The sequence below is a fragment of the Caretta caretta genome, chromosome 2 (genome assembly GCF_965140235.1).
Source record: "Caretta caretta isolate rCarCar2 chromosome 2, rCarCar1.hap1, whole genome shotgun sequence".
NCBI classification, from domain to species: Eukaryota; Metazoa; Chordata; order Testudines; family Cheloniidae; genus Caretta; species Caretta caretta.
The window spans coordinates 140,124,244-140,151,729 of record NC_134207.1 but is presented as its reverse complement, the minus strand read 5'-3'; the positions used below and the strand labels follow the sequence as shown (position 1 = coordinate 140,151,729).

Here is a 27,486-nt window from a genome sequence, read left to right as displayed (position 1 = left end):
TTTAGTATTTATTTATGAAAGCTCAAGCGCTTGCCTAGTTTACCTGCAAGCAATTCTTTTTTCTTTTAATCATATCAGTCTGACTTGAATGATTTTGAGTGCAATATATGTAGCTATAACTGGTAGTGTTTCACCTCCTCTGTAGAACATGGCAGTACTTGGTTTACTTTTTTCCAAAATTTGCAATGATTTAAAACAGTTGAATTATTTAGTTCTGGATGGAAACAGTCTCTATTCAGGTTTCAGAGTAGCAGCCGTGTTAGTCTGTATTCGCAAAAAGAAAAGGAGTACTTGTGGCACCTTAGAGACTAACCAATTTATTTGAGCATGAGCTTTCGTGAGCTACAGCTCAACAAGAAGTATCCCTGTTTCAGCAGAGGCCTAATAAAGCCTATGAATTCTTGAAGCTCAGATAGGCTCTTTCTGCAGTTATGGATGAACCAGAATACAAATCAAGATGGAATTATTCATCAGATTCTCAAATGGCACGAATCAGTATAGCTCCATTGAACTCAGTAGAACTACACCAATTTTCATCATTTGAGAATCTGTCCCTAGATTTTATTGTATCTCATACACGGAGTTGGAAAACAAAGAGAATAACAACGTCAGAACCAACTCACCCAAGAGAGCCCTTTTGGCTGAGCAGACACAAGTTCTCTCTAGTGGCCATGGAATTCCATAGTAGTTCTATCAGCCTTGCCCTCCCCACCTGATGGCCTGGGGACTGAGCTCATAGGAGCAATGTTGGTGGACTTGGAAGGCAAGTTCTTCTCTATACGGCTGTCATAAACATACAGTGTCATAAACATACAGCTAAGGGTAGCCTAGAATTCCTCCTTACCTGTAAGGGGTTAAGAAGCTCAAATAGCCTCGTTGGCACCTGACCAACAGGACCAATGGGGAAAGAAGATACTTTCAAATCTTGGGAGGGGGGAAGATTTTGTATGTGCTCTTTGTTTTGTGTGGTGATTCTCTCTAGGGACTGAGAGGGGCCAGACAGAAATCCATCTTCTCCAACCCATCCCACTCCAAGTCTCCAATATTGCAACCAGTATAGGTAAGCCAGGCAAGGCGGATTAGTTTATCTTTTGTTTGTCTTGTGAATTTTCCCTGTGCTAAGAGGGAGGTTTATTCCTGTTTTCTGTAACTTTTAAGGTTTTGCCCAGAGAGGGATCCTCTGTGTTTTGAATCTCAATACCCTGTAAAGTATTTTCCATCCTGATTTTACAGAGATGATTTTTACCTTTTTTTTTTAAATAAAATCCTTCTTTTAAGAACCTGACTGATTTTTCCATTGTTCCAAGACCCAGGGGTTTGGGTCTTTGATCATTTTGTAACCAATTGGTTAGGATATTATTCTCAAGGCTCCCCAGGGAGTGTAAGGGTGTCATAAATATAAAGGGAAGGGTAAACCCCTTTGAAATCCCTCCTGGCCAGGGGAAAGCTCCTCTCACCTGTAAAGGGTTAAGAAGCTAAAGGTAACCTCGCTGGCACCTGACCAAAATGACCAATGAGGAGACAAGATACTTTCAAAAGCTGGGAGGAGGGAGAGAAACAAAGGGTCTGTGGCTGTCTGTATGCTGCTCTTGCCAGGGACAGAACAGGAATGGAGTCTTAGAACTTTTAGTAAGTAATCTAGCTAGGTATGTGTTAGATTATGATTTCTTTAAATGGCTGAGAAAAGAATTGTGCTGAATAGAATAACTATTTCTGTCTGTGTATCTTTTTTGTAACTTAAGGTTTTGCCTAGAGGGATTCTCTATGTTTTTGAATCTAATTACCCTGTAAGATATCTACCATCCTGATTTTACAGGGGGGATTTCTTTATTTCTATTTACTTCTATTTTTTATTAAAAGTCTTCTTGTAAAAAACTGAATGCTTTTTCATTGTTCTCAGATCCAAGGGTTTGGGTCTGTGGTCACCTATGCAAATTGGTGAGGCTTTTTATCCAACATTTCCCAGGAAAGGGGGGCTGCAAGTGTTGGGAGGATTGTTCATTGTTCTTAAGATCCAAGGGTCTGGGTCTGTAGTCACCTAGGCAAATTGGTGAGGCTTTTTACCAAACCTTGTCCAGGAAGTGGGGTGCAGGGTTTTGGGAAGTATTTTGGGGGGAAAGACGCGTCCAAACAGCTCTTCCCCAGTAACCAGTATTAGTTTGGTGGTGGTAGCGGCCAGTCCAAGGACAACGGGGGGAATATTTTGTACCTTGGGGAAGTTTTGACCTAAGCTGGTAAAGATAAGCTTAGGAGGTTTTTTCATGCAGGTCCCCACATCTGTACCCTAGAGTTCGGAGTGGGGGAGGAACCTTGACAAAGGGCTTGGGAGATTGGTGGGGGAACAGGAACTCCAAGTGGTCCTTTTCCCTGGTTCTTTGTTAAATCACTTGGTGGTGGCAGCGTTACTTAAACCCAAGGTACAAGGGAGAATTTGTGCCTGGGGAGTTTTTAACCTAAGCTCCTAGAAACAAGCTTATGGAGTCTTTCATGTGGGTCCCCACGTCTGTACCCTAGAGTTCAGAGTGGGGAGGGAACCCTGACAGGCTGAATGTCAGTCAGGTGGGAAATTATTTTTAAAGGATCATGGTCCAAGGTTACTAGGCTCTCCTCAGTTGATGGTTTTTAATGTCAGAGAGTGAGAGAGAGAGAGATAAAAGACACAGTGCAGACAAAAGATTGCCATTTGGATGGCTAGACAGTGCTCACTGGGGAAAAAAGGAAACTCCACAGCTACAACCGCGCCACATAGAGGACAATTTTCTCCCAGTGAGAACACTGACTATCATGGAGAAGCAAGGTTATGTAAGCATACACCTTCGTCAGGTAACTTTGGTTGTTCAGTTCTGTAACTTGCCCATTCAAAGGGAGGTCCAAAGCCAGTCCATGAACATTGGCAAGAGCCAAAAAAAAGAAACAAAAACCCTCCCCCACCTCACTAGCTGCAGAATCAGGAGTTATTTAGCAAAGTAGTCATGAAGGAAGGGAAATAATTTGCCAAAGATCTTGAGAGAACTCTCCATCTAAGAGCACTTCACTATCTCCAGTAGAGATAGAGTTTTAGAGGCTTTGTTTTTAAATCGCTTGCAGCGGGCAGACATTTCTGTTATCAGTTTGCCATAGGGCCAACATATGATGCCTTCAGCCGTTCATATAGCCTGGAAGATGAAGAGCATGGAGGGTTCATGCTGGATTGAGGGTATTACTAAGGCGAAGCATAAAAAATAATGAGAAAAAGAGCAGTATGTAATGTAATCTCTTCATATTTATGTTGTTTATATGCATTTTTATGTTGTTTTGCAGATATTACTAAAAAACAGTCATTCTGATATCCTTCACCCACGTGTAACATTTTCAAACAAGCACCTTTGTGCATTCTTTCATGCTGCCCTCATGCTTGGGAGATACTCCCCAGAAACATTCACAAAGCTACCTCATTTTATCCACCTTCAAATCCCTCCTTAAAACTCTCTTTTGCCATGACTTCTACAAAAAAATTGACAACAGGTATCCTTTTGTAAAGAGCATACTCCCTATCATGGGGTGAGAAAACTTTTTGGCCCAAGGGCCACAGCCGGGTGGGGAAATTGCATATTGGGCCATGAATGTAGGGCTGGGGCAAGGGGTTGGGGTGCAGGAGAGAGTGCAGAGTGTGAGAGGGGGTGCGGTATGCAGTAAGGGGCTCAGGGCAAGCGGTTCGGGCACAGGAGGGGTGCAGGGTGTACGAGGGGGCTCAAGGCCAGGGGTTGGGGTGCAGGAGGGGTACAGCACGGGGTCAGGGGCAGGAGTTAGGGGTGCAGGAGGGGTTCAGGGTGCAGGCTCCAGCCTGGCATCGCTTACCCTGAGCGGCTCCAGGGTGACAATGGCATGCAGCAGGGCTAAATCAGGATCCCTGCCTGCCCTGGCCCTGCACCACTCGCGGAAGCAGACGGCACCATGTCCCTACAGCCCCTGTGGAGGTGAGGCAGAGGGCTCCGTGCACTGCCCTCGCCTGCGGATACCTCTCCCAAAGCTCCTATTGGCCGCAGTTCCCCGTTCCTGGCCAATGGGAGCTGCCAGGGGTGGTGCCTGCAGGCAAGGGCAGCGTGCGGAGCCTTCTGCCCCCCCACTCTCCCAGTGGCTGTAGGGACGTGGTGCCGGCCACTTTCAGGAGTGGCACGGGGCCAGGGCAGGCAGGGAGCCTGCCTTAGCCTTGCGGTGCCATGGGGGTGGCAATCCCGTGGGCTGGATCCAAAGCCCTGATGGGTCAGATCCAGCCCGCGGGATGTCGTTTGCCCACCCCTGCCCTATCATGTTGAGCAGTACTGTCTTATTGTTTCTTTGTATACCACCATCTGTCTATGTCCATATATTGTCTCTTGTCTTATACTTAGTTGTAAGCTTCTTGGGGCAGCAGCTGTCTTTTGTCTCTGTTTTTGTACAGTACCTGGCACAATGGGGTCCTGGTTCATGGCTAGGGCTCCTAAGCACTATGGTAATACAAATAAACCATTATCATCAATGATGGGTCAACATCAACATAATCAGACTTCACTTTTTGAGTTGTCTGAGTGACTTCCCTCTCACCTTTGCTTTGGGTATGATTCATCCTTATGAAAGAAGTGGCAGCACTCACAGGGGATGCCTTTCCTGCCACTAGCTGAAGACAAAATTATTTGGGTGAGGCTTTGGGCCTTTCTCCCTGTCAGTAGAAGCAGGCTATGTGAGCCTCTTCATAGTCAGAAAGAGCAGCCCATAACCCCCAGGCTAAAACCTTTCTCTCTTCTCAGCAGAATTAGCGATAAACGCCAGCAATCCCCACCTCCTTCGCACTTTCATATGCTCTAGCACACAACAGAAGCTGGGGAGTATCATTTTACAGGAGGTACAAGGAGACCAGAAGCCTGAAGTTTCACAAGAACGATATCAGTGGGGTAGATCAATATGAGAAGACACTGGCAGGAGATGTGAGGGCTACTTTAACCAAGCAGGTCTGTAGTATTATGTCCATTTGCAAATGAGTATGTTGAGGTACAAAAAGGTTGTTACTCTAGATCACAAAGTAAGTAAATACAGAACAAGGGGTATAATTCCCACATCCTGATTCCTCAAATTGTTTAACAACTACTCCTTGCTCCCTCCGTACAAGCAGGCTATTCAGTTAAAATACAGCTACTCTGCATGCTAGACTGTGTTGTGTACCACTTGCTCATCTCAGCTATTGCTGCTGCCTGTTGAACAAGATATGGGTGTGCACTGGAGCTGAAACAGCAGTGTGCAAATGCCAAAACAGACATATTCCATGTCCTAGACAGAAACCGCATACCCCAGAAATTCCGCATTTAGTATTTACTCCAACCCCAGATTGCAACTGCCCTTATGCAGTACTTGTGTGGTCTGACAAGGAGGGTTGTAATCAATATGTATTTCTTGATTCCACAAACACATTTCCCACAGAACCCACTGCTTGCTCCAGAATTGTACATCCGAATCTAAGCTTTCATTTAAACAAATGTTTCTGGCCCTCATAACTCCAAAGAAAACCTTCCAAATGTAAGCCAAGTGAATGCAGTGATATCTGCCAGAGTCAGAGAGAACAAGAAACAATAGCCCAAACTACCTGATGCCTCTGAAAGGGCTGTTAACATTTAAATTGTTATTAGGTTACAAAGTTATCTATTTCTCTGCTGATCAGTTTAGCAGAAGCACTCTATGCTTATTCCCCAGTTTCAAAAGACTTTGCATACCTTCCCAGCTGCCAAAGGCCCCAGTTGTCAAAACCTTCACACTTCCTTCAATAAATTCAACACAAAATTTTGTTTTGTCCCATAATACACTCCCTGTGTACACATATACAGATCTGAATTCATACCTGGTGTAACTCCCTGGAAATCAGTGAAGTAACACAAGGAATAAATTTGGCCCATTATGTCTCCTGTGTGTAGCTGCTTGAATAAATACACATATGCATGCAAAGAACCATGAAGCACCTCTATTCATCAATGCATTTAAAACCTATCAGCAACTTTCAGCCTCTTGAAGTATTTATTTTCCAGTTTCATTAGGATTGCACACACAGCCTCTGACACAGGAACACATGAGTGACCTTACTTCATTGAACAATTTTTTGTCTCGAGTCACAAAATCAGAAATGTAAAACAAGTTTAACTATTGAAATCACTTCATGTTTTGTTTTGTCACAGTGTATTTCACACGTCTCCCCCAAAACTGCCTACTGTTCTTCAGAAAACTAACAAATGTTATTTTTAATTAGAATTTGTGAATTTCATTTCAGAAACCACCATTAATAAATTATGCTTCATTTATTAATTCAATGAAATAATCCTTGGTGACAGGCATATTTTAAATATATTACAAATTTACATTCTGCAACATATAATTGAAAGTATACACTCAGCAAATGATTGATAACTGATGTATATCATATAAGGTCTTAACTATTCTCATTAAAATTAGGCTAATGTCTTCTTTGTGGGTACAATAAAACTGATTAGTAGATCTAAAAGAATATTTTAGCAAGGTTTAGATTGACCGGGGTAATGCTTTTAAAACACGGGACCCAGTAAAGCATTTAATTATGACAGCTAAGCTCTTCTCAGATAAAAAGATTTTCCAATCATAATACAATTAATACAACTTTATGTATGTTTAAGAATGAGAAAATCTGAATTAAGATATCTTTCACACCACATACTCTGGAATACATTTTTAAAAACACTTAGCAGAGGATTAAAGCAACTAAGCTATACTGATCTAGGAAATATTTGTCTTTGAGTTTAGCCAACAAATAACCCTACATTTAACAGTTATTTTTATATCAAAAGATGATGCCCTTAAAGACGATATGTTTTATTTGCTGTAGACATTGTTATAGAGAATACACATATTAATGTAATCTGACAAAGACATTCTACTTGTAAATACTATTAATTCTGTGGTAATACAATCCTGCACTGTATTCAGGCAGAAGTGATTTGACAGCAATTCACTACAAGACACATCAAACTGTACCTTATCTTTTTGCTACATAAATCACCCTAACTGTAGACAGTTTATCATGTTTATTCTAATTACTTTTTAGAAATTTCGTTTGAATTCATCCATCAATGATATGCCATTAAATAACATGTTACTGTCAAAAAAGAACAGCAATCAGTTTCAGAATAAAACTTGAAAGGCTGGTACGATTTTTAGACAAACTGAGCTGCTGGGATCAATTCATTTATTTAATTTGCTGAACAGTCACTCATATTCCCCAATGACTTCTGCCAGTAGCAGAGAAATCCATGAGGTCATAATCATGCATTATTGTCACTAATCTTCTATAAGTGATTTCTAATCAGTTAAATCATTTGAGTAAAAATGTACCTGCAAAGCTAATAGCTTACAGGCTTTGTTTAATTATATAAAATTCACATGTCATTCTCATCTGTATAATTTAGAATCAGGGAAACATATAAATTACTATGATACACTACAAAGCATTCATTCACAGAGAACTAAGGTTTTCCAGGGTAAAAGTGGAAAGCAACAGGTGCGTAGCTCAAAATATCCAATTATGAAAAGACATTTTGCACTGCAAAGATCATTCAGTTAATTTTTCTGATCTCTCTGTGGAGTTATTGATTTCCTTAGGACATAGCTTTAGACTGATTGAAACGAACAAAACCACAAACATCAAATAAACTGTTATTGTTTGAGTTAGGACAAGAAAATATTCTAGGAACTAAGACACCTTTACTAAAAAGTAACATTACTTACTTGTCTTTATCCAATGTAAAATGTTCAGGGTTTCTTTTTTCTATTTTTATTTCTAAAATTACTGTAAGTTGTTGAAAAAACTATGAGGTAATCACCAGCTAGTTAAACAGTATTCCAACTGTGATGGACTTAGCTAGATAGAAGTGTTATTCGTTCTTAACAAACATTCTTGAATGATTACGATTTTCAAACATTGTTTTGTAGTGAATGACAAAAAGATTATATAACTAGATTAAAGCTATTCACAATTGTCTCATAGATTTTAAGGCCAGAAGGGACCATCATGATCATCTAGTCTGTTCTCGTGCACACCATATTGTCCTTTAGCAAAACTTGTAGTTTTTTTCAAAACACATTCTAGCAATCTAAGTTTCAGGAAAATAGTTTTCTAAACTTTCATCACAATTTTACAAAAGAACTGATTTAGCTTTAACTTTTTACCTTTGTTGTACAATTCGTAATTTAACTCTCCTTAATCTCTTCCAAAAAAAGCAGTCTAGGCAAACAAGACTAATCAACAAAGCTGAAGAGAGAGTTTTCCCTCCTTTCCAAAGCAGTAGTTCAGGCAGATCTAGTCAATTCCCCCCCACCCCCACCCCCACCCGCCCCTTATCACTTAAAAAAGAAACTTAATGGAGAATGCTGTTTACCATCCTGAACACTCAGAAAACCAAAAAACAGCACTGCCTTCTTTTGGTTTCATCATTCTAGCATTTACAGTAAAATGAAACAGAAAATGATATTCATTAGAGCTACCACAAGCCCAGTGGTTGCAGTCTTAAAACAGAAAAGAATGGAGTTCAGTCAGGCACAAAGGTCTCCATGGCAACAGTGAATTTAGACCCCCATTGGCATTATTTATGCAACATTTCATCACAAAAGGACCCTCCCACTAGCCTAGCTGGCATATTCTAGTTTTCCAATCTCTCTTCCTTTTTCCTTTAATTCGTATCTGGCCCTTAAGCTATTTGTATCTCAACATAAATATCCCACAGTGTTGTGAAATAAATTCAACCTGTCTTTCAGCTTTGTTGTGCTATATTTCAAAGACAGCAAGTGCATTTTAAATCCTGTAGAGTTTACATTTAAAAACCTTTCTACTTTTATATCAAAGATCCATAGTTTACCAACAAAAATAAATTTTGACTGTTTAAATACAGTATTTTGTGCTTGTATTTCATTAAATTCTTCCTAAATATGTGACTAGACATTGAAAAACAGTTTAGAAAAAGCAGTATTGGCAAAAGTGCAAAGCAGATGCCACGTTATTAAACTACTGGCCTGTGCCCATTTCCCAATGATAATTTTTCATCTGTGTTTGCCGTATAGAAATCTAATTTAACATTTATGTATTTTTATTTTGCTTTTTGCAGCTATGAGAAGGGTCATATATTTGATTTACATTCACATTATAGTGGAAGTTAACAGAAAATGAAAATGCATAATAAAACAACTTTCTATGCTATCGCAACTCAAACAAGTCTTTTTGTGAATTTATTATCATTTCCCTTTTTACCTTAATACCTAGTTTTACTGTATGACTTTAATAGACTGTTTAAAATAAAAACTTTTATAATTTTTGCTCTGACAAACTTAGATAGAGGTAAATGTAAAAAGTGAGTGTAAGAGATAAAAGCAGATTAAGGGTTAAGGCCTTCTTTCCTTCTGTATTTAAAACTCTAGGGTCCCAACGTTGCAAATGTTTATGTACCCAAGTAACTTTATGCATGTGAGTAGTTCCATTAACTCAATGAAATTACTTATGTGCATTAATGTTTGTTGGGTTCAACAATGTTTTTGGCTCCCCAATAAGAAAAATATAATATCAATGATGGATAACTTCATATTAAATCATTCTAGCCATGGATATTCCTGTAAATAGCTGACTTACTGTATTTTTCTGTGCTGAAAACCTTTAGTTACACATGTAATTCCACTAAAATCAATAAGAGTAATATGTAAATAATAATTTGTGCATAAATAAAGGATTGATTCTGCAAATCCTAATTAATTAACAAATAGATCATCTGAATATTCAGAGGAAAATACTTTTTGGCTACTTTTTTAATGTAAGCAAAATGCTTTTTGGGAAATCTTTGTCTCTCTCCCCTTCCCTCCCCAGAGAATGAGGAAGATAAATAGATACAGAGAGGGCCGGCTCCAGGAACCAGCGAACCAAGCAGGTGCCTGAGGCGGCAGGACGTCGGGCTCTGGGGCGGCAATCAGCCCTCGGCGGCGGCAGCGGTGGGAATTCGGAGGCCGCCCCGTCACTCCGCCTCCATGTTCGGCGGGCAGGATTTCACCTCCCCGTTCTGCAGCAAGGCTTTTTTTTCCCCCGCTTGGGGCAGTAAAAACGCTGCAGCCGGCCCTGGATACAGACGTTACACATATACACATGTAGGGTATCTCTACACTACAGAGCTGGGGATGTGATTCCCACCTTGTGTAGACATACTCACACTGGATCTCATCCAGTTAGTGCGTTAATATTTGTAGTGTAGCTGTGGTAGCACATGGAGCGGCAAGCGGTGAGTGAGTGGCATGGGCTAGCCATGCCAAGCATGGAGGCACGACGTTCAGGTGGGTTTGTACTTGGGGTGTATAGCCTATATAAAGGAGAAATCAGATTCTGGCCTACGTTGGTGTAAGTGTAGAGGAATATGGGAAACGAGGTTGCTATTGTGAGAAAAGTTTGACATAAGCTGGAGACAGGAAAATGGGAACATTTAAGTTAGCAAGTACATGACCCAAGGTTATACTGTGGCTATCCTTCGGTTATAACTCTTTTTTAATTCGTGTTTTTAAGAATTGTGAATGTTTTATTAAAATGCTATCTATATTGATAGTATGGGAAGGACATTAGTATAGATGTTAAGCTCAGCAATGTGAAGAACCAATAAGGTGTCAAAAATGTGATTATGGTAGGTTCAAGGTTAATTAGTATTATAAAAGATTATAAAAGGAGTAGTTTTGTTAAAACTGGGGGAGATCCAATTAATATCAAAAGGATATGTTAAGTTCCAAGATTATAAGGCTGCACTTCACTCTGTTATCAGTAGATTGATTGCCCATATTTCATCTTTGAGGATAAGTATAATTGTAGTATTGTGTAAGCAGTAACTGGATGCCTGTTTCCTTAACTGCTAATTTTTCTTTTGAATAACGTTTGGTTTTATTATTCAACTTGTTACCTAGTGATCCTCTACTAAATAATTTTTCCGTAGCTGACCGAGAAGCTCGAACCTGAAAACTAATTTGGGATTTATGGCACCTTTAGCTATAACAACTTAATATTAATTGGGAACATTCCACCATAAAAGTAACAAAAGATTACAGGTCGCTAGCCCATGCCTCCCTTCCAACTGCCCATGCTATTGTGGCTACACTATTTTTAGTACGCTAGCTCGATGAGCGCTAACATGAGTATGTCTGCATAAACTGGGAATCACACCCTGTCTCATCATGTAAATTTAGCCTTAAAGTGGGCCAGCTCTTTAGCTAGTGTAAATCAGTGCAGATCTATTGACTTTATGGATCTGTCCCAAATAGATGTATGTATTCGAATATGATTTTATCATTCTTGTGAGAGCTAGGGATGGGCACTTCTCTTATTTGTTTTATAAATCAAAATAAAATAAAATTATTATATCCATTTTAATTCACGAATTAATGTGTTTATGCACTGGAGAGGAATTAACATTCATCTGCACTAATACGAGCTGGCTCTCAATATTAACATTAAATGACTAAAGTAATACTGAAAAGAATACTGACCTTTTGTTACATTTTAGTACATTAAAAAAACCAAACTTTATATTCAATCCAGACCAAAAGAAAACAAGACTTTATGCATACCAAAGTACAGTTGTCCCTTTTTTGAAGAGCAATGACCAAAGATCTAACATCCTATACTTCTGTTTATCATTAGTGATTCGAAGTTGTAACATTTTAAACAGAAATTATAGCAGGTTGCTCTCTAAATGTCATAGTGAAGCTAGAGGACAGTTTTGCTAGCTTTTACAGGATACACTGTGTGCATGTCATAAGGAGGGAGCGAGATTTCAGTGTCTGAACAGAATGGGCTGACTCAGCTTTTAATCGCCAGACTTCATTCATCCATACTCCCTATGGTAGAGGTAAAGTGCAGTAATAATGATCACCTAATAGGGGAAGAAAGAAAGCTGGAAGCAAAAAAAAACACCCCACACAAGCACTTTCGGAAAGTCAGCTGGTTTTAGTATAAAAAACTGCTTTGTGTATCTGCTATGAGCAGTGCCAGTGATACAAAAAGGCCACAATCAACGTATTGTCCCAGCAAAATGATCGCAATGAAAATACAATTAGTAATAGAAGTTTTAAGATTTCAGTGTCTGTTTCACGACACTGGGGAGGGGACGAGTGCTTTATATGCTTTTTTCTTTTATGAATTAAGTTACATATTTACTACTTTCCCTATAGTTTTGCCAAGCCACTGGCTTGTTTCAAAGAAAACAATAGCAGATTTTACCTTTATTTTCCTTTCCTGTTTAGGAGGTACTGAAGATTATTATTTCTGATAAATAAAAGGCCATGAAATGGCAGTCTAATGAGCAAAATGTACTCCACATGAAATAATGTCTCCAAAGGATAATTAAGTACACATTACTCAAAATATCTTATTTCACTGAGATATTGTGACTGACCCTCCAGTTAGTATTTCAATACACTAATAGATGCCTTTGTCTCAGAAAGGTTCAACATCAATACATAAAAACACAGGAACTGTATTTTTTATGTATATTAAAGCAGCGTCCAAAGTTTACGAGATGTATATAGTCCCCACATGTAAAAGTATATTAACTGAGAAATTAAATTTAATGTGTTTATTGAATACAAATGAACAATATACTCCAGTTAGTGAGATAAATGCAAAATCATATAAAATAAGGACTCATATGATTGTATTAAAATATTTTGTTTGTTACATAATCTTGAACCTTTTTCAGTTAAATATTTTGAAAGTCATAACAAGTGCTATTTGTAGCTATTTAATGGAAGTTAGGCAAGACTATTCCAAACTAAATTCCAGAGTAACAGCCGTGTTAGTCTGTATTCGCAAAAAGAAAAGGAGGACTTGTGGCACCTTAGAGACTAACCAATTTATTTGAGCATAAGCTTTCGTGAGCTACAGCTCACTTCATCGGATGCATACTGTGGAAAGTGTAGAAGATCTTTTTATATACACACAAAGCATGAAAAAATACCTCCTCCCACCCCACTCTCCTGCTGGTAATAGCTTATTTAAAGTGACCACTCTCCTTACAATGTGTATGATAATCAAGGTGGGCCATTTCCAGCACAAATCCAGGGTTTAACAAGAATGTCTGGGGTGGGAGGGGTAATGAATGAAAAAAGTAGGAAACTCTGTTTTTTCCCAAACGTTTTAGTGTTGAGGTATGTTCTGTTGCTCTGATACAGAGAGGTTCTTAAGCACTTAAAGTTGAACTCATGTTTAAGTGCTTTGCTGAATTGGGACCTGCTTCATATTGAGGAAGGCAAGCTATAAGAAAATAAACAGGAGGAGGCGGGAGTGTGCTTTGTAACATACTTTGGATCTTGGCTTCCCTGCACTTCTCATTCAAACAAAACTCCAGTTAAATGAAAGTTTTAGTTGAGAAGGGAGTGCAGAGTGCAGGTGTAACAAGGAATATCAGGACTAATTATGTACAATTACTCTCCTTCCTGTGCTTCAGTTTAATTCTTTACTGACCCACAGCCCAGATTTCCATCTTTTCAGGGAGACTCAAAAAGCATTATACACAGTTCTTTGGTCTGTGCTATACAGGAGGTCAGGATAGATGCTCACAATGGTCCTTTCTGGCCTTGGAATCTATGAAATGCAGGGTCAAGCTATTTTAAACCCTGAATGATACATACATACAACAGCTATTAGATAACTATTATTGTCTTCAGTGTATTCTTCCTGTACCGACTGTTTACAAAGTGACGTTTTTTCTTACATCTGGATCTCAATTTTGGGTTTTCGGTTTAACATTCACAATCTTTTGTTTTAGCATGACAGAAACACACACACTTTCCACAGGCAGTGTGTTTTTTACTTTCTTTTTTCAGAATTTGAATTAAAAATGTCATGTGTCAAAGTCCATATCCAGTGCCACCCACCAATTTAATGGATGGGAAACTTGACTGGATCTGCAAGATGCCAGACAGCTTTAGGATAAAAGGGGGAGTTTATATAGAGATAGGCCCATCCTCCCCCAGGCATTTGCTGCCCATTGGCTGGCCAGACAGATGTGAGCCAATTAGCTCTTATTTCCCACAGTAATTATTTAAACCTTGGGGCGGAGTTTCTCAGGCCTCTTGCCACATTTTCACTTGAACACTCTCCCTACAGTTTAGTATAGGAACTGTGTTGTTAGATTGCTGTGACTGGACTCGGACTGATTACTTGTTTAAGGGTCAGGAAGGAATTTTTTTTGCCATTAGGACAAATTGTCTGTGGCCTAGCGTTTTGTTGTTGTTGTTGTTTTTTTTTTTTTGGGGGGGGTGCTCTATGGTGCTGTGAGGAAGGCACAGTTAAGTTAAACAGTTATAGGAATTAAGGGGTTAGTGTTAGGAATTTATGAATATTAGTTTGTCTCAATTTACAGCCAGTGTCCAGGCAGATAAAAGGCCAAAGAGTCAGTGACGAGAAAACTAGAGACATGGGATTTTGCTGGTGGACCTCAGGTCAATGGGAAAAAAGGAGACCTGAAGTCCTTGTAGACCAGGATCCCTCTTTGGTACCTTCTGTCCCCATTGGAGGAGAAGGTGAGAGGATTGAGTTGAGCAAACTGAATCCTAGCGTAGGCAGTGGAGAGTCTACCCTGAGTTATGGGCTATATGATAGAAGCAATGTAAACCCTGCAGTGGACCCAAATATGTCTGATATGGAGAGATTGGCAGACAGCACCCCACTCCAATGTTAAATTTTAATAAGCTGCAGCCTGTCACTTAAAATCCATGCCTGTATCTGTCCTCCTTTACTTGTGTGTACTGATCAATGACTTCAGCCTTTTCAGTAAACAGAAATGTCTGGACTGTAAACCCTTTGAGTTAGCAGCACTAAGTCCAGTGCTAATGGGTGACGTGTTCTCTTCAGCTTGTCTGGTCAGTCAATGGAACTTAGGCACATGATGAATTCATGTGGTGAACAGAGATGAGGAAAGCAGACTTCGACTCCCTCAGGGAACGGATGGCCAGGATCCCCTGGGGGACTAACTTGAAGGGGAAAGGAGTCCAGGAGAGCTGGCTGTATTTCAAGGAATCCCTGTTGAGGTTACAGGGACAAACCATCCCGATGAGTCGAAAGAATAGTAAATATGGCAGGCGACCAGCTTCGCTTAATGATGAAATCCTAGCGGATCTTAAACATAAAAAAGAAGCTTACAAGAAGTGGAAGGTTGGACATATGACCAGGGAATAGTATAAAAATATTGCTCGGGCATGTAGGAATGATATCAGGAGGGCCAAATCGCACCTGGAGCTGCAGCTAGCAAGAGATGTCAAGAGTAACAAGAAGGGTTTCTTCAGGTATGTTGGCAACAAGAAGAAAGCCAAGGAAAGTGTGGGCCCCTTACTGAATGAGGGAGGCAACCTAGTGACAGAGGATGTGGAAAAAGCTAATGTACTCAATGCTTTTTTTGCCTCTGTCTTCACTAACAAGGTCAGCTCCCAGACTGCTGCGCTGGGCATCACAAAATGGGGAAGAGATGGCCAGCCCTCTGTGGAGATAGAGGTGGTTAGGGACTATTTAGAAAAGCTGGACGTGCACAAGTCCATGGGGCCGGACGAGTTGCATCCGAGAGTGCTGAAGGAATTGGCGGCTGTGATTGCAGAGCCATTGGCCGTTATCTTTGAAAACTCGTGGCGAATGGGGGAAGTCCCGGATGACTGGAAAAAGGCTAATGTAGTGCCAATCTTTAAAAAAGGGAAGGAGGAGGATCCTGGGAACTACAGGCCAGTCAGCCTCACCTCAGTCCCTGGAAAAATCATGGAGCAGGTCCTCAAAGAATCAATCCTGAAGCACTTGCATGAGAGGACAGTGATCAGGAACAGCCAGCATGGATTCACCAAGGGAAGGTCATGCCTGACTAATCTAATCGCCTTTTATGATGAGATTACTGGTTCTGTGGATGAAGGGAAAGCAGTGGATGTATTGTTTCTTGACTTTAGCAAAGCTTTTGACACGGTCTCCCACAGTATTCTTGTCAGCAAGTTAAGGAAGTATGGGCTGGATGAATGCACTATAAGGTGGGTAGAAAGCTGGCTAGATTGTCGGGCTCAACGGGTAGTGATCAATGGCTCCATGTCTAGTTGGCAGCCGGTGTCAAGTGGAGTGCCCCAGGGGTCGGTCCTGGGGCCGGTTTTGTTCAATATCTTCATAAATGATCTGGAGGATGGTGTAGATTGCACTCTCAGCAAATTTGCGGATGATACTAAACTGGGAGGAGTGGTAGATACGCTGGAGGGGAGGGATAGGATACAGAAGGACCTAGACAAATTGGAGGATTGGGCCAAAAGAAATCTGATGAGGTTCAATAAGGATAAGTGCAGGGTCCTGCACTTAGGACGGAAGAATCCAATGCACTGCTACAGACTAGGGGCCGAATGGCTATGCAGCAGTTCTGCGGAAAAGGACCTAGGGGTGACAGTGGATGGAAGCTGGATATGAGTCAGCAGTGTGCCCTTGTTGCCAAGAAGGCCAATGGCATTTTGGGATGTATAAGTAGGGGCATAGCGAGCAGGTCGAGGGACGTGATCGTTCCCCTCTATTCGACATTGGTGAGGCCTCATCTGGAGTACTGTGTCCAGTTTTGGGCCCCACACCACAAGAAGGATGTGGAAAAATTGGAAAATGTCCAGCGGAGGGCAACAAAAATGATTAGGGGTCTAGAACACATGACTTATGAGGAGAGGCTGAGGGAGCTGGGATTGTTTAGTCTGCAGAAGAGAAGAATGAGGGGGGATTCGATAGCTGCTTTCAACTACCTGAAAGGGGGTTCCAAAGAGGATGGCTCTAGACTGTTCTCAATGGTAGCAGATGACAGAACGAGGAGTAATGGTCTCAAGTTGCAGTGGGGGAGGTTTAGATTGGATATTAGGAAAAACTTTTTCACTAAGAGGGTGGTGAAACACTGGAATGCGTTACCTAGGGAGGTGGTAGAATCTCCTTCCTTAGAGGTTTTTAAGGTCAGGCTTGACAAAGCCCTGGCTGGGATGATTTAACTGGGAATTGGTCCTGCTTCGAGCAGGGGGTTGGACTAGATGACCTTCTGGGGTCCCTTCCAACCCTGATATTCTATGATTCTATGAGAAAACTCACATGCTTACAGTTCAGCACTTGCTTAAGTGCTTTGATGGTGGCTTCTATACTGACTTCTAGGAGCTACTGAGCCAGCTTAGTAACTACTAGTACCCCTTTCTGGGCACTTATAGCTGTGTCCCTGCTCTGCAGTTTGTGCAGAGGCAGACACAAAGATGTTTGCAAAATAATCCTGCTTTTTCATGGCTTCTCTCCATTTCCTTGGACCTAATGTCCCCTCCCCCACAACATACATAAACCCACCGTCAACACAACTGCAATATAAAATCAGGTGTATTGTATCAGTTCAAGCCTTTGTCACAATTCCCATTCTCTTATATTTACCCAAGTTTTAATCTAAAGATTTGAAAAACAATTTACTTTTGTGTTAAACACTGTGCAAGTCCATTCTATAAGCTCTGTATATATCTTGCAATAATTTCGCATCCAGGACAAACTCAGTTCAGTTGAAATCCTATAAATAGGGAATTTAGTTCCCTGATAATAAAGAAAGATGTTTTTCAATGTCTGAATAACTAGTCATCTGTGGCTTGTCTTTCAGTGAACTTTGTATGTTACTGTCTTTGGGTTTAATCACTTAAACAGTAATAAGGAAAAGCATATAAATTAACCAGTCTGAATCTCCTAACAATTTCTGGCTGCTAAAAGGGCTGTCAATACACTTTGCAAACACTCCCCAGTTCTAGTTAGCTTTATAAATAATATCTGAAAGTTTTAAAATCAAAATAAGCACATCCTTGGCAGGTTCTACGGTGGGAAGTGCCTGCCATGGCTCAGTGTTCTTGGGCATAAAGTAAAAGAGTGGATATGTATAATAAAACCATTAGGCTGAGATTTTCAAAAATGCTCAGCACTGGTCTCTCACTCTGCTGCTATTGAAGACAAGAGTAAAACTCTCTCACTTCAGTGGGTGTGGAATGAGACCAAGACTGAATGATTTTCAAATTCCCATTCATAAATGCGAACTAGTTTACAGGGAATTATATATAGTGGGTAACTGTGGTTTTGTCTCAGTTCTCAGACCAAGAAATCTATTTGGTAGAGTTCATCAGAAAACGTTAACAAAATTTTCAAAAATGTATTGATCATTTGCCAGATTTTTAGCCAGCTGTATTACTTGGTGATTTCTACTTTATTCTTACTCTTAACCTATATACAACCTTTCACAACAGATGAAAAGTGCTAGGACCTGTGAGCTCTAAAGAAGAAAAAAATGCACTCTATGTTCTCATACATCACCTGTCCCCTCAGAATCCTTTTTTCCAAAACCTATCCTGTGTTTATCATGATAGCCAAGCACTTTCTTCCAATTGCCTTGTGTGCCTCCATTTATCGTTTTAAATGTGTTTTATATGAAACAAATTATGACAATTTTGCTTTGAGGTACAGATAGATATGCTAATCTGTTCATTTACAATGCACTCTAGATTTCTCCTTACTGCCTCCAGCCAACTTCACTTTCAGAACTGGTACTCCGGAGGCAACGCATCTTGCCAGTGATTGACAGGAGGTGAGTTCTCCAGAGCACCACACAGCAGTTGTCGGACCAACAGAAGTGACCAGAAGGGGCATATCACAGTGAAAATGGGAAGCTGTCGGCATGATGAAACAGGAAGACATACTACAGATGAGTGAATTAGGAGTGTGCAAGGTGTGACAATCCTGCTAAATGCACGGCAGCTGAAACCTCTGTATGACATATACAGTGTAATCTTTGCTTGGTAAGTAAACTGCTCACTAATTTCCAGCCACTGCACTATCATACTACCCCAGTAATAGTAATTTTCATTTTTATCCTGCATTGCAAAGCGTTTAATTCAGGGTTATAGTTTTGACCCAGACCTCGACTTTCTTGTGATTCTTGGGTTCCATCCCTTTCATATTTTCACTGCTTTACTCTATGTTCCCTTGCCAGTTTATGCCCACCCCTAGTTTGTTAACTCTTGCTTAGCAACACCCACTTTTCCTCCCAGTTTTGAGCTCTCACTTTGCTGACCTTAGTGATCTTATGTGAGAGAATGGAGGAGGGGCTGCAGACCTGCTTACTTCCCCTCTGCCACCGCTGCCGCTTTGCAAGTGTTTTGGGCATTATATTTTATTATAAGAGCTTTCTGACTGAACTGGTAGCCCATTTCTTAGCACAGTTATTATGCCGTCTCTTCTGGGACTTCTGCATTTTGCTCAGATGTTGACTCACAATAATTTCAGGAAATTTTGCACTTGCAATACAATTCCATACTCAGTGTCATACTGGCTGGTCTTCTGAACATCTTATTCAAGAGCCCTTACATATGGCCAAGGGTCATCATTCAGTGGAGTGGGATCAGGGTCAGATTTTCTCCCCTTGCTTTGGACCCTTTGCACCACATAGGCAGTGCAAAATGGTAGAATCTGGCCCTAACTGGTCAGCTGAGAATGCCCCTGGTGTGGGAATTCTGTAGTAAAAGTGCAAGTGTAACACTGATAGACCCCAGTCGTCGGCGGGTAGTATTGAGCCACGGACCTCTGGAGCTTAGTGCATGAGCCTCTACCTCATGAGCTAAAAGCCAACTGCTTGTTAGCTAAAGCCATAGAGCAGACTCATTCTCTCTCTCTCTCTCTCTCCCCGTGATCTCAGTGCCACTGGAAGGGACAGAACACCACACCCAGAAGGTGTGTGGGTTACACAAGCTCCTGTGCCAACTGCCATCCATGCCTTGGTGTTAGGCATGTGTCAAGGTTAGGCTGAGCACTCCTGTACTTCATTAATTCTCAACTGGCACATGGGTCCTTGGAGATCATAGCCATTTAGCATAAATTAAAGCTGCTCCTAGGCTGCTCTGACCCCTGGGCTAGGACAGCTGGAGAACAAAGTTACCATAATAGGCTCCCTGAATATCCTTGTGCTGAGTAGATCTTGATGCAGGAGAGAATCTGGGCTAATCAGTCTCATGTCAATGGTGATTATGCCTCTCACCAAGTCGTTGCTGTACAGTCCCTTGGCCGACCCATTAGAGGGTTGCTGCACTGACCCCAACTGCCCTTCCACACCCAAACAAAATAAAACAAAACGAAAACCTATCTTCCTGGTTGCAAATCCACAGGGCCATTTGATTGTGGCAGATGGTCACCTCTTCAACATGGTTTTAAAAAAACAAACCCACTCAGATCACAAACACTCCTATTGCCATAGATCAAGTGGGAATCAGTTCAGCAGACAAAATGTTTTTTGATAAACAACCAGACAGGCAAGAATGTGTCTGACATTTTTAGAAGAACTTAAGAGCATCCAACTCCCATTAGGCCCACTTGACTAACCTAGCCTTTATTCAGGATTAAAGTAGGAAAATCTCCCTTAAACCTGGGAAAATTTGTAATATAGGAAGAGCAAAACAGGCAACCCAATTATCCCAGTCAGTTTTACAGAGCATGGATTTTTCAAGTTGTAACTAAACTGATCTGAGACGCTTTCAGTATGGGAGTGAAAGACAGTCCTTTAGTCCTTGTAACCCATGATTTTTCTGCAGGATCTGTATGAGCTAGGCTACTAAGGACCTGATCTTGCTGTCTTGTCTCAGACAAACTCCCATTGACAAACATACAGGGGGGTGGGGGTGGTGGAGGGATGATTTCTCAAATCACCACACAGAGTGTTTATTCACCCTGCACTCTGTCAAACTGTACTTCATGGTAGCACCTCCATGCCTCCTCAAAGCAAGCGTGGGGGGAGGCTGCAGGTAGATCTACATGTAGGCATATCCACCACCTGTTTTCTCACAGATGGACAGTACAGTATATACATAAGCTTCTGCAGTCCTAAAGCAGTGAATCTCACCTCTCATCTTCCTGCAGCACTGTTTCTGGGGCGTAAGCAGAGGGCAAGGGTGGAGATTGGACAGCTAGCTTGATTCATTATTAAAGGCAACTAAAGGATGGTGCAGTATTACCTTTTCCACTCTGGCTGATGGAAAATCACCTCCGGAAAGGGGTCTCAGGAGCAATCACTTCCATGAGTGCCCCCAGTGGAGTTGGGTTATGAGGTAACGAGGAAGCAAATGTGTGACTGAATACATCTCTAATTAGTATTTTGTTGAGATTTTTTTTATCTCCAAAAGACAAGAACACTGGAGTAATGTATTACTTTTTCAGGGATAACTGCAGCTGCTATTAGGGCTGACAAGGACCATCCATTGCTGATCTAAGTGACAGAGTAATTTTCTCAGAATTAATTTGCTTCTTTTTGCCAGGCACTTCACTATTAATGTCATGATTAATTATAAATCTGTGTTGCAAAGACACAGAATTCCATATCAATGTTCCTTGTAATTCCTGTATGCATAAAATAAAACCAGCAATTTTTTTTACATACTTAAGAGCACATTTCTATAATCCTAAAGCCTCACAAAAAAAAAGTTTTCCTGCAAGAGTTTTCTAGGAGTAACATGCTGGTCCTGAAAACAGTTGCATGCTATATGTATGGAGTACATACAAAAGGGTTATACGTATGTGGTAGAATTATGTACTTGAAGTGTATTTGGCAAGCAGTGTGTAAGCCACACCTATTCCAGTCAAAGGAGTGTGAGTTTACCTGCTTGAATGTGTCTCCAATGTAAATTAGGCAAGGTGTGACCAAAGAGAGAGAGAAGCATATTTATATAAAAGGTAAACAAAGCCATCAAGATAACAAGGGGGGGAGGTACCAGCACGAAGTCTACAATCACATAGTGTGTTGTCCCTCCAGGAGAAAAGGAATTTCATCTGAGAATACATTTCTATAAAGACAGGGAATCTGAACCTCAAATGACACACAATTGAATCAACTGATTATATACAATATTAGTGTACTGTGAGAGTATATAGAGTGAGGAATAGAGTGAGTATAGAGTGTAGTATAGAGTGAGTATATAGAGTGAGGAAGTCTTTTATGGAAGTCTGTGACACTGGTGATTAATACCACTGTGAATTATATACACTAACACTATATGAGGAATTATGGATACTCACTGATATTGTGCTATAAAGTCTGTGACCAAAGGGAGGAAAAGGTTTTCTCCCAGACAGGAGAGAAGGAGGCTACCTACCTGTCTCTAAAGTAAATTAAGTAGTGTTGAATCAAAACAATGTAATCTCCATTTGCATATGAATCAGCAGGGGGATGGGAAGTCCACTGGAAGGGAAGAACACCAGGAAGCCTTCCTGACTTTTGAAACAGACACAATGAACTTTGGGGTGATATAAGTGCAGGAGGGCAAAAAGAAGTTTGAGTTGTCCATCCCTTGGGGGATTCATGGGGCTAGAGCTCTTGAAATCACAAAATGTTAGAAACTTCAGCTGTGGAGGCTGAAGTCTCTGGGAACTGAGTATAGGTGAGAAACCTGCTTAGGCAAATATTGTAAATTGCTGAAGTGAAGTTTTATTCTTAGAAGCATATTTTACTTTTGTTTGGTTATAACCATTTCTGTCCTTATTCCTTTTACCTTGTATCACTTAAACTGTGATTTTAAGTTGAATAAACTTGTTTTACTTTTACTATAAACCAGTTTAATGTTGTGACCGAAATAAGAATGTTTGTCAAACATCATTTAAATGAATGAGGTTTTGTCAGAAGCTGGAATGGGTGACAGGGGATGGATCACTCGATTTCCTGTTTTGTTCATTCCCTCTGTGGCACCTGGCACTGGCCACGGTTGGAAGACAGGATACTGGGCTAGATGGAACTTTGGTCTGACCCAGTATGGCCGTTCTTATGAGCTGCAGTGTATTAACTTAAAGAAAAGGAGTACTTGTGGCACCTTAGAGACTAGCCAATTTATTTGAGCATGAGCTTTCGTGAGCTACAGCTCACTTCATCGGATGCATACCGTGGAAACTGCAGCAGACATCATATACACACAGAGATCATGAAACAATACCTCCTCCCACCCCACTGTCCTGCTGGTAATAGCTTATCTAAAGTGATCATCAAGTTGGGTCATTTCCAGCACAAATCCAGGTTTTCTCACCCCCCCACCCCCATACACACACAAACTCACTCTCCTGCTGGTAATAGCTCATCCAAAGTGACCACTCTCCCTACAATGTGCATGGTAATCAAGGTGGGCCATTTCCAGCACAAATCCAGGCTTTCTCACCCCCCCCTCCCTTTTCCCGGGGACACACACACACACACACAAACTCACTCTCCTGCTGGTAATAGCTCATCCAAACTGACCACTCTCCAAGTTTAAATCCAAGTTTAACCAGAATGTCTGGGGGGTGGGGGGTAGGAAAAAACAAGGGGAAATAGGCTACCTTGCATAATGACTTAGCCACTCCCAGTCTCTATTTAAGCCTAAATTAATAGTATCCAATTTGCAAATGAATTCCAATTCAGCAGTTTCTCGCTGGAGTCTGGATTTGAAGTTTTTTTTGTTTTAAGATAGCGACCTTCATGTCTGTGATTGCGTGACCAGAGAGATTGAAGTGTTCTCCGACTGGTTTATGAATGTTATAATTCTTGACATCTGATTTGTGTCCATTTATTCTTTTACGTAGAGACTGTCCAGTTTGACCAATGTAAATAGCAGAGGGGCATTGCTGGCACATGATGGCATATATCACATTGGTGGATGTGCAGGTGAACGAGCCTCTGATAGTGTGGCTGATGTTATTAGGCCCTGTGATGGTGTCCCCTGAATAGATATGTGGGCACAGTTGGCAACGGGCTTTGTTGCAAGGATAAGTTCCTTGGTTAGTGGTTCTGTTATGTGGTATGTGGTATGCTGACAGCTTGTGCCACACGCTCTCAAAGAAACTACGGAATCACCTGATCAACATCCTCTACAGCAAACAGGGAAAGATTAAGAATGAGCTCTCAAAAATGGATAGTCTCATAAAAAAACAACCTTCCACACAAACTTCCTCGTGGCTGGATTTTACTAATACTAGACAAGCCATTTACAACGCACACTTTGCTTCTCTACAAAAGAAAAAGGACACTAAACTTTCTAAACTACTACATGCTACAAGGGGCCACAGCAATGGTTCCCTCAACCCACCTAGCAATATTGTTAACCTATCCAACTATACTCTCAGCCCAGCAGAAGCAGCTGTCCTATCTCGGGGCCTCTCCTTCTGCCCCTCCACCCCCACGAACATGACACAGTTCTGTGGTGACCTAGAATCCTATTTTCGACGTCTCCGACTCAAGGAATATTTCCAAAATACCTCTGAACAACATACTAATCCACAGAGGCCTCCCTACCAACACTACAAAAAGAAGGATTCTAGGTGGACTCCTCCTGAAGGTCGAAACAGCAGACTGGACTTCTACATAGAGTGCTTCCGCTGACGTGCACGGGCTGAAATTGTGGAAAAGCAGCATCACTTGCCCCATAACCTCAGCCATGCGGAACGCAATGCCATCCACAGCCTCAGAAACAACTCTGACAACATAATCAAAAAGGCTGACAAAGGAGGTGCTGTTGTCATCATGAATAGGTCGGAATATGAACAAGAGGCTGCTCGGCAGCTCTCCAACACCACTTTCTACAAGCCTATGATCCCACTGAGAGTTACCAAAAGCAACTACAGCATTTGCTCAAGAAACTTCCTGAAAAAGCACAATATCAAATCCGCACAGACACACCCCTGGAACCCCGACCTGGGATATTCTATCTACTACCCAAGATCCATAAACCTGGAAATCCTGGGCGCCCCATCATCTCAGGCATTGGCACCCTGACAGCAGGACTGTCTGGCTATGTAGACTCCCTCCTCAGGCCCTACGCTAGCAGCACTCCCAGCTACCTTCGAGACACCACTGACTTCCTGAGGAAACTACAATCCATCGGTGATCTTCCTGATAACACCATCCTGGCCACTATGGATGTAGAAGCCCTCTACACCAACATTCCACACAAAGATGGACTACAAGCCATCAAGAACACTATCCCCGATAATGTCACGGCTAACCTGGTGGCTGAACTTTGTGACTTTGTCCTCACCCATAACTATTTTACATTTGGGGACAATGTATACCTTCAGATCAGCAGCACTGCTATGGGTACCCGCATGGCCCCACAGTATGCCAACATTTTTATGGCTGATTTAGAACAACGCTTCCTCAGCTCTCGTCCCCTAAAGCCCTTACTCTACTTGCGCTATATTGATGACATCTTCATCATCTGGACCTATGGAAAAGAAGCCCTTGAGGAATTCCACCATGATTTCAACAACTTCCATCCCACCATCAACCTCAGCCTGGTCCAGTCCACACAAGAGATCCACTTCCTGGACACTACAGTGCTAATAAACGATGGTCACATAAACACCACCTTATATCGGAGACCTACTGACCGCTATTCCTACCTACATGCCTCCAGCTTTCACCCTGACCACACCACACGATCCATCGTCTACAGCCAAGCTCTGCGATACAACCGCATTTGCTCCAACCCCTCAGACAGAGACAAACACCTATAAGATCTCTATCAAGCTTTCTTACAACTACAATACCCACCTGCGGAAGTGAATAAACAGATTGATAGAGCCAGAAGAGTTCCCAGAAGTCACCTACTACGGGACAGGCCTAACAAAGAAAATAACAGAACACCACTAGCAGTCACCTTCAGCCCCCAACTAAAACCCCTTCAACGCATTATTAAGGATCTACAACCTATCCTGAAGGATGACCCAACACTCTCACAAATCTTGGGAGACAGGCCAGTCCTTGCCTACAGACAGGACTGTTTACCTTGATTATCATGCACATTGTAGGAAGAGTGGTCACTTTGGATAAGCTATTACCAGCAGGAGAGTGAGTTTGTGTGTGTGGTTTTTGGAGGGGGGTGAGGGGGTGAGAGAACCTGGATTTGTGCAGGAAATGGCCCACCTTGATTATCATACACATTGTGAAGAGAGTTGTCACTTTGGATGGGCAATTACCAGCAGGAGAGTGAGTTTGTGGGGGGGGGGGACGGACGGAGAGTGAGAAAACCTGGATTTGTGCTGGAAATGACCCAACTTGATGATCACTTTAGATAAGCTATTACCAGCAGGACAGTGGGGGGGGGGGAGGAGGTATTGTTTCATGATCTCTGTGTGTATATAATGTCTGCTGCAGTTTCCACGGTATGCATCCGATGAAGTGAGCTGTAGCTCACGAAAGCTCATGCTCAAATAAATTGGTTAGTCTCTAAGGTGCCACAAGTACTCCTTTTCTTTTTGCAAATACAGACTAACACGGCTGTTACTCTGAAACCTGTATTAAGTTAATAACTTCTGTGAGTGTTCCAGAAGAGGGATGGACACTACAGCGGCAGAATGTTTGGGGGAAGTTCAGGACTTGTGTGTGTGGGGGGGGGGTGTTGGGGTCACTCTGCAAACAGTAAATGGGTGGTGGAAGGTAGGATGTGACCTGCATGCTTATATAAGAACACAAGAATGGTCATACTGGGTAGGACCAAAGGTCTGTCTAGCACAGCATCCTGTCTTCCGACAGTGGCCAGTGCCAGGTGCCCCAGAGGGATTGAACAGAACAGGTAATCATCAATTGATCCATCCCCTGTTGCCCATTTCCAGCTTCTAGCAAACAGAGACTAGGGACACTATCCCTGCCCATCCTGCCTAATAGCCATTGATGGACCTATCCTTCGTGAATTTATCTAGTTATTTTTTGAACCCCGTTATAGTCTTGGCCTCCACAATATCCTCTGGCAACAAGTTCCACAGGTTGACTGTGTGTTGTGTGAAGATATAATTCCTTTTGTTTGTTTAAAACCTGCTGCCTATAAAATATGCTGGCTTTTGGTATGTGGCCTGAGAGTCATAGCATTTAAGGCACCCAGAGTTACAGGGCAGGCAGTGACAGAACCCCTCACTGGCCTGGGTGGAACCCCAAAATGTCACAGCCCACTTGTGTCTGCAGTCCCCAGTTTCAGAACTACTCTCTCTGGACTGCTAATATTTTGACAAAAATTCGGAAAATGGCTGGAAACTCAAGTGAAAAGATAAAACTGTGGCCATGATGCTCAAGGAGGAAATGAAAAGGACTTGCAAATTCAGAGATGAATCCTGAGTTTCAAATCCAAATCATTGCTAGTTGAGTGGGATAAATATAGAAGGGCAAAGCTCCAGCAGTTTTTTTCTTTATAGGCTCTAGAAGTGACTCCTCCCAGTTTATTTTGAGGCCTGTGATGGCAAAGAGAGAGCATATCTGTGTGATCGACTGTCAACGCTTCTCTGGATGATGTTTTGACTAGCCAATCATCTAAATAAGTGCAGAGAAAGATCTTCTGTCTCCTGATATGTGCAGCACCTATGGATAGGTACTTTGTAAGGACCCCCGGGAATGGCACAAAATACAGAAGGAAGGATGTTGTATTGATCGTGATTCTTCTCCACTG

At 41.6% G+C, this 27,486-nt stretch overlaps 1 protein-coding gene across 9 annotated transcripts in view; it reads right to left on the bottom strand.

The window, feature by feature from the left end:
• The window catches only part of CTNND2 (catenin delta 2), a 1,183,649-nt gene that overhangs the window by 763,345 nt on the left and 392,818 nt on the right, over nt 1-27,486 (bottom strand). Inside the window, exon 1 of one of the 9 annotated variants that reach the window (XM_048839599.2) lies at nt 8,409-8,561. The exons of 6 other annotated variants lie outside the window; for them this stretch is intronic. In XM_048839599.2, coding sequence (XP_048695556.2) covers nt 8,409-8,411 — 3 coding nt within the window. In that variant the 5' untranslated portion in view covers nt 8,412-8,561. Of the gene's footprint in view, nt 1-8,199; nt 8,336-8,408; nt 8,562-27,486 lie in introns of those variants that run through there. 2 more of the 9 variants (XM_048839598.2, XM_048839600.2) reach the window with 2 other exon arrangements.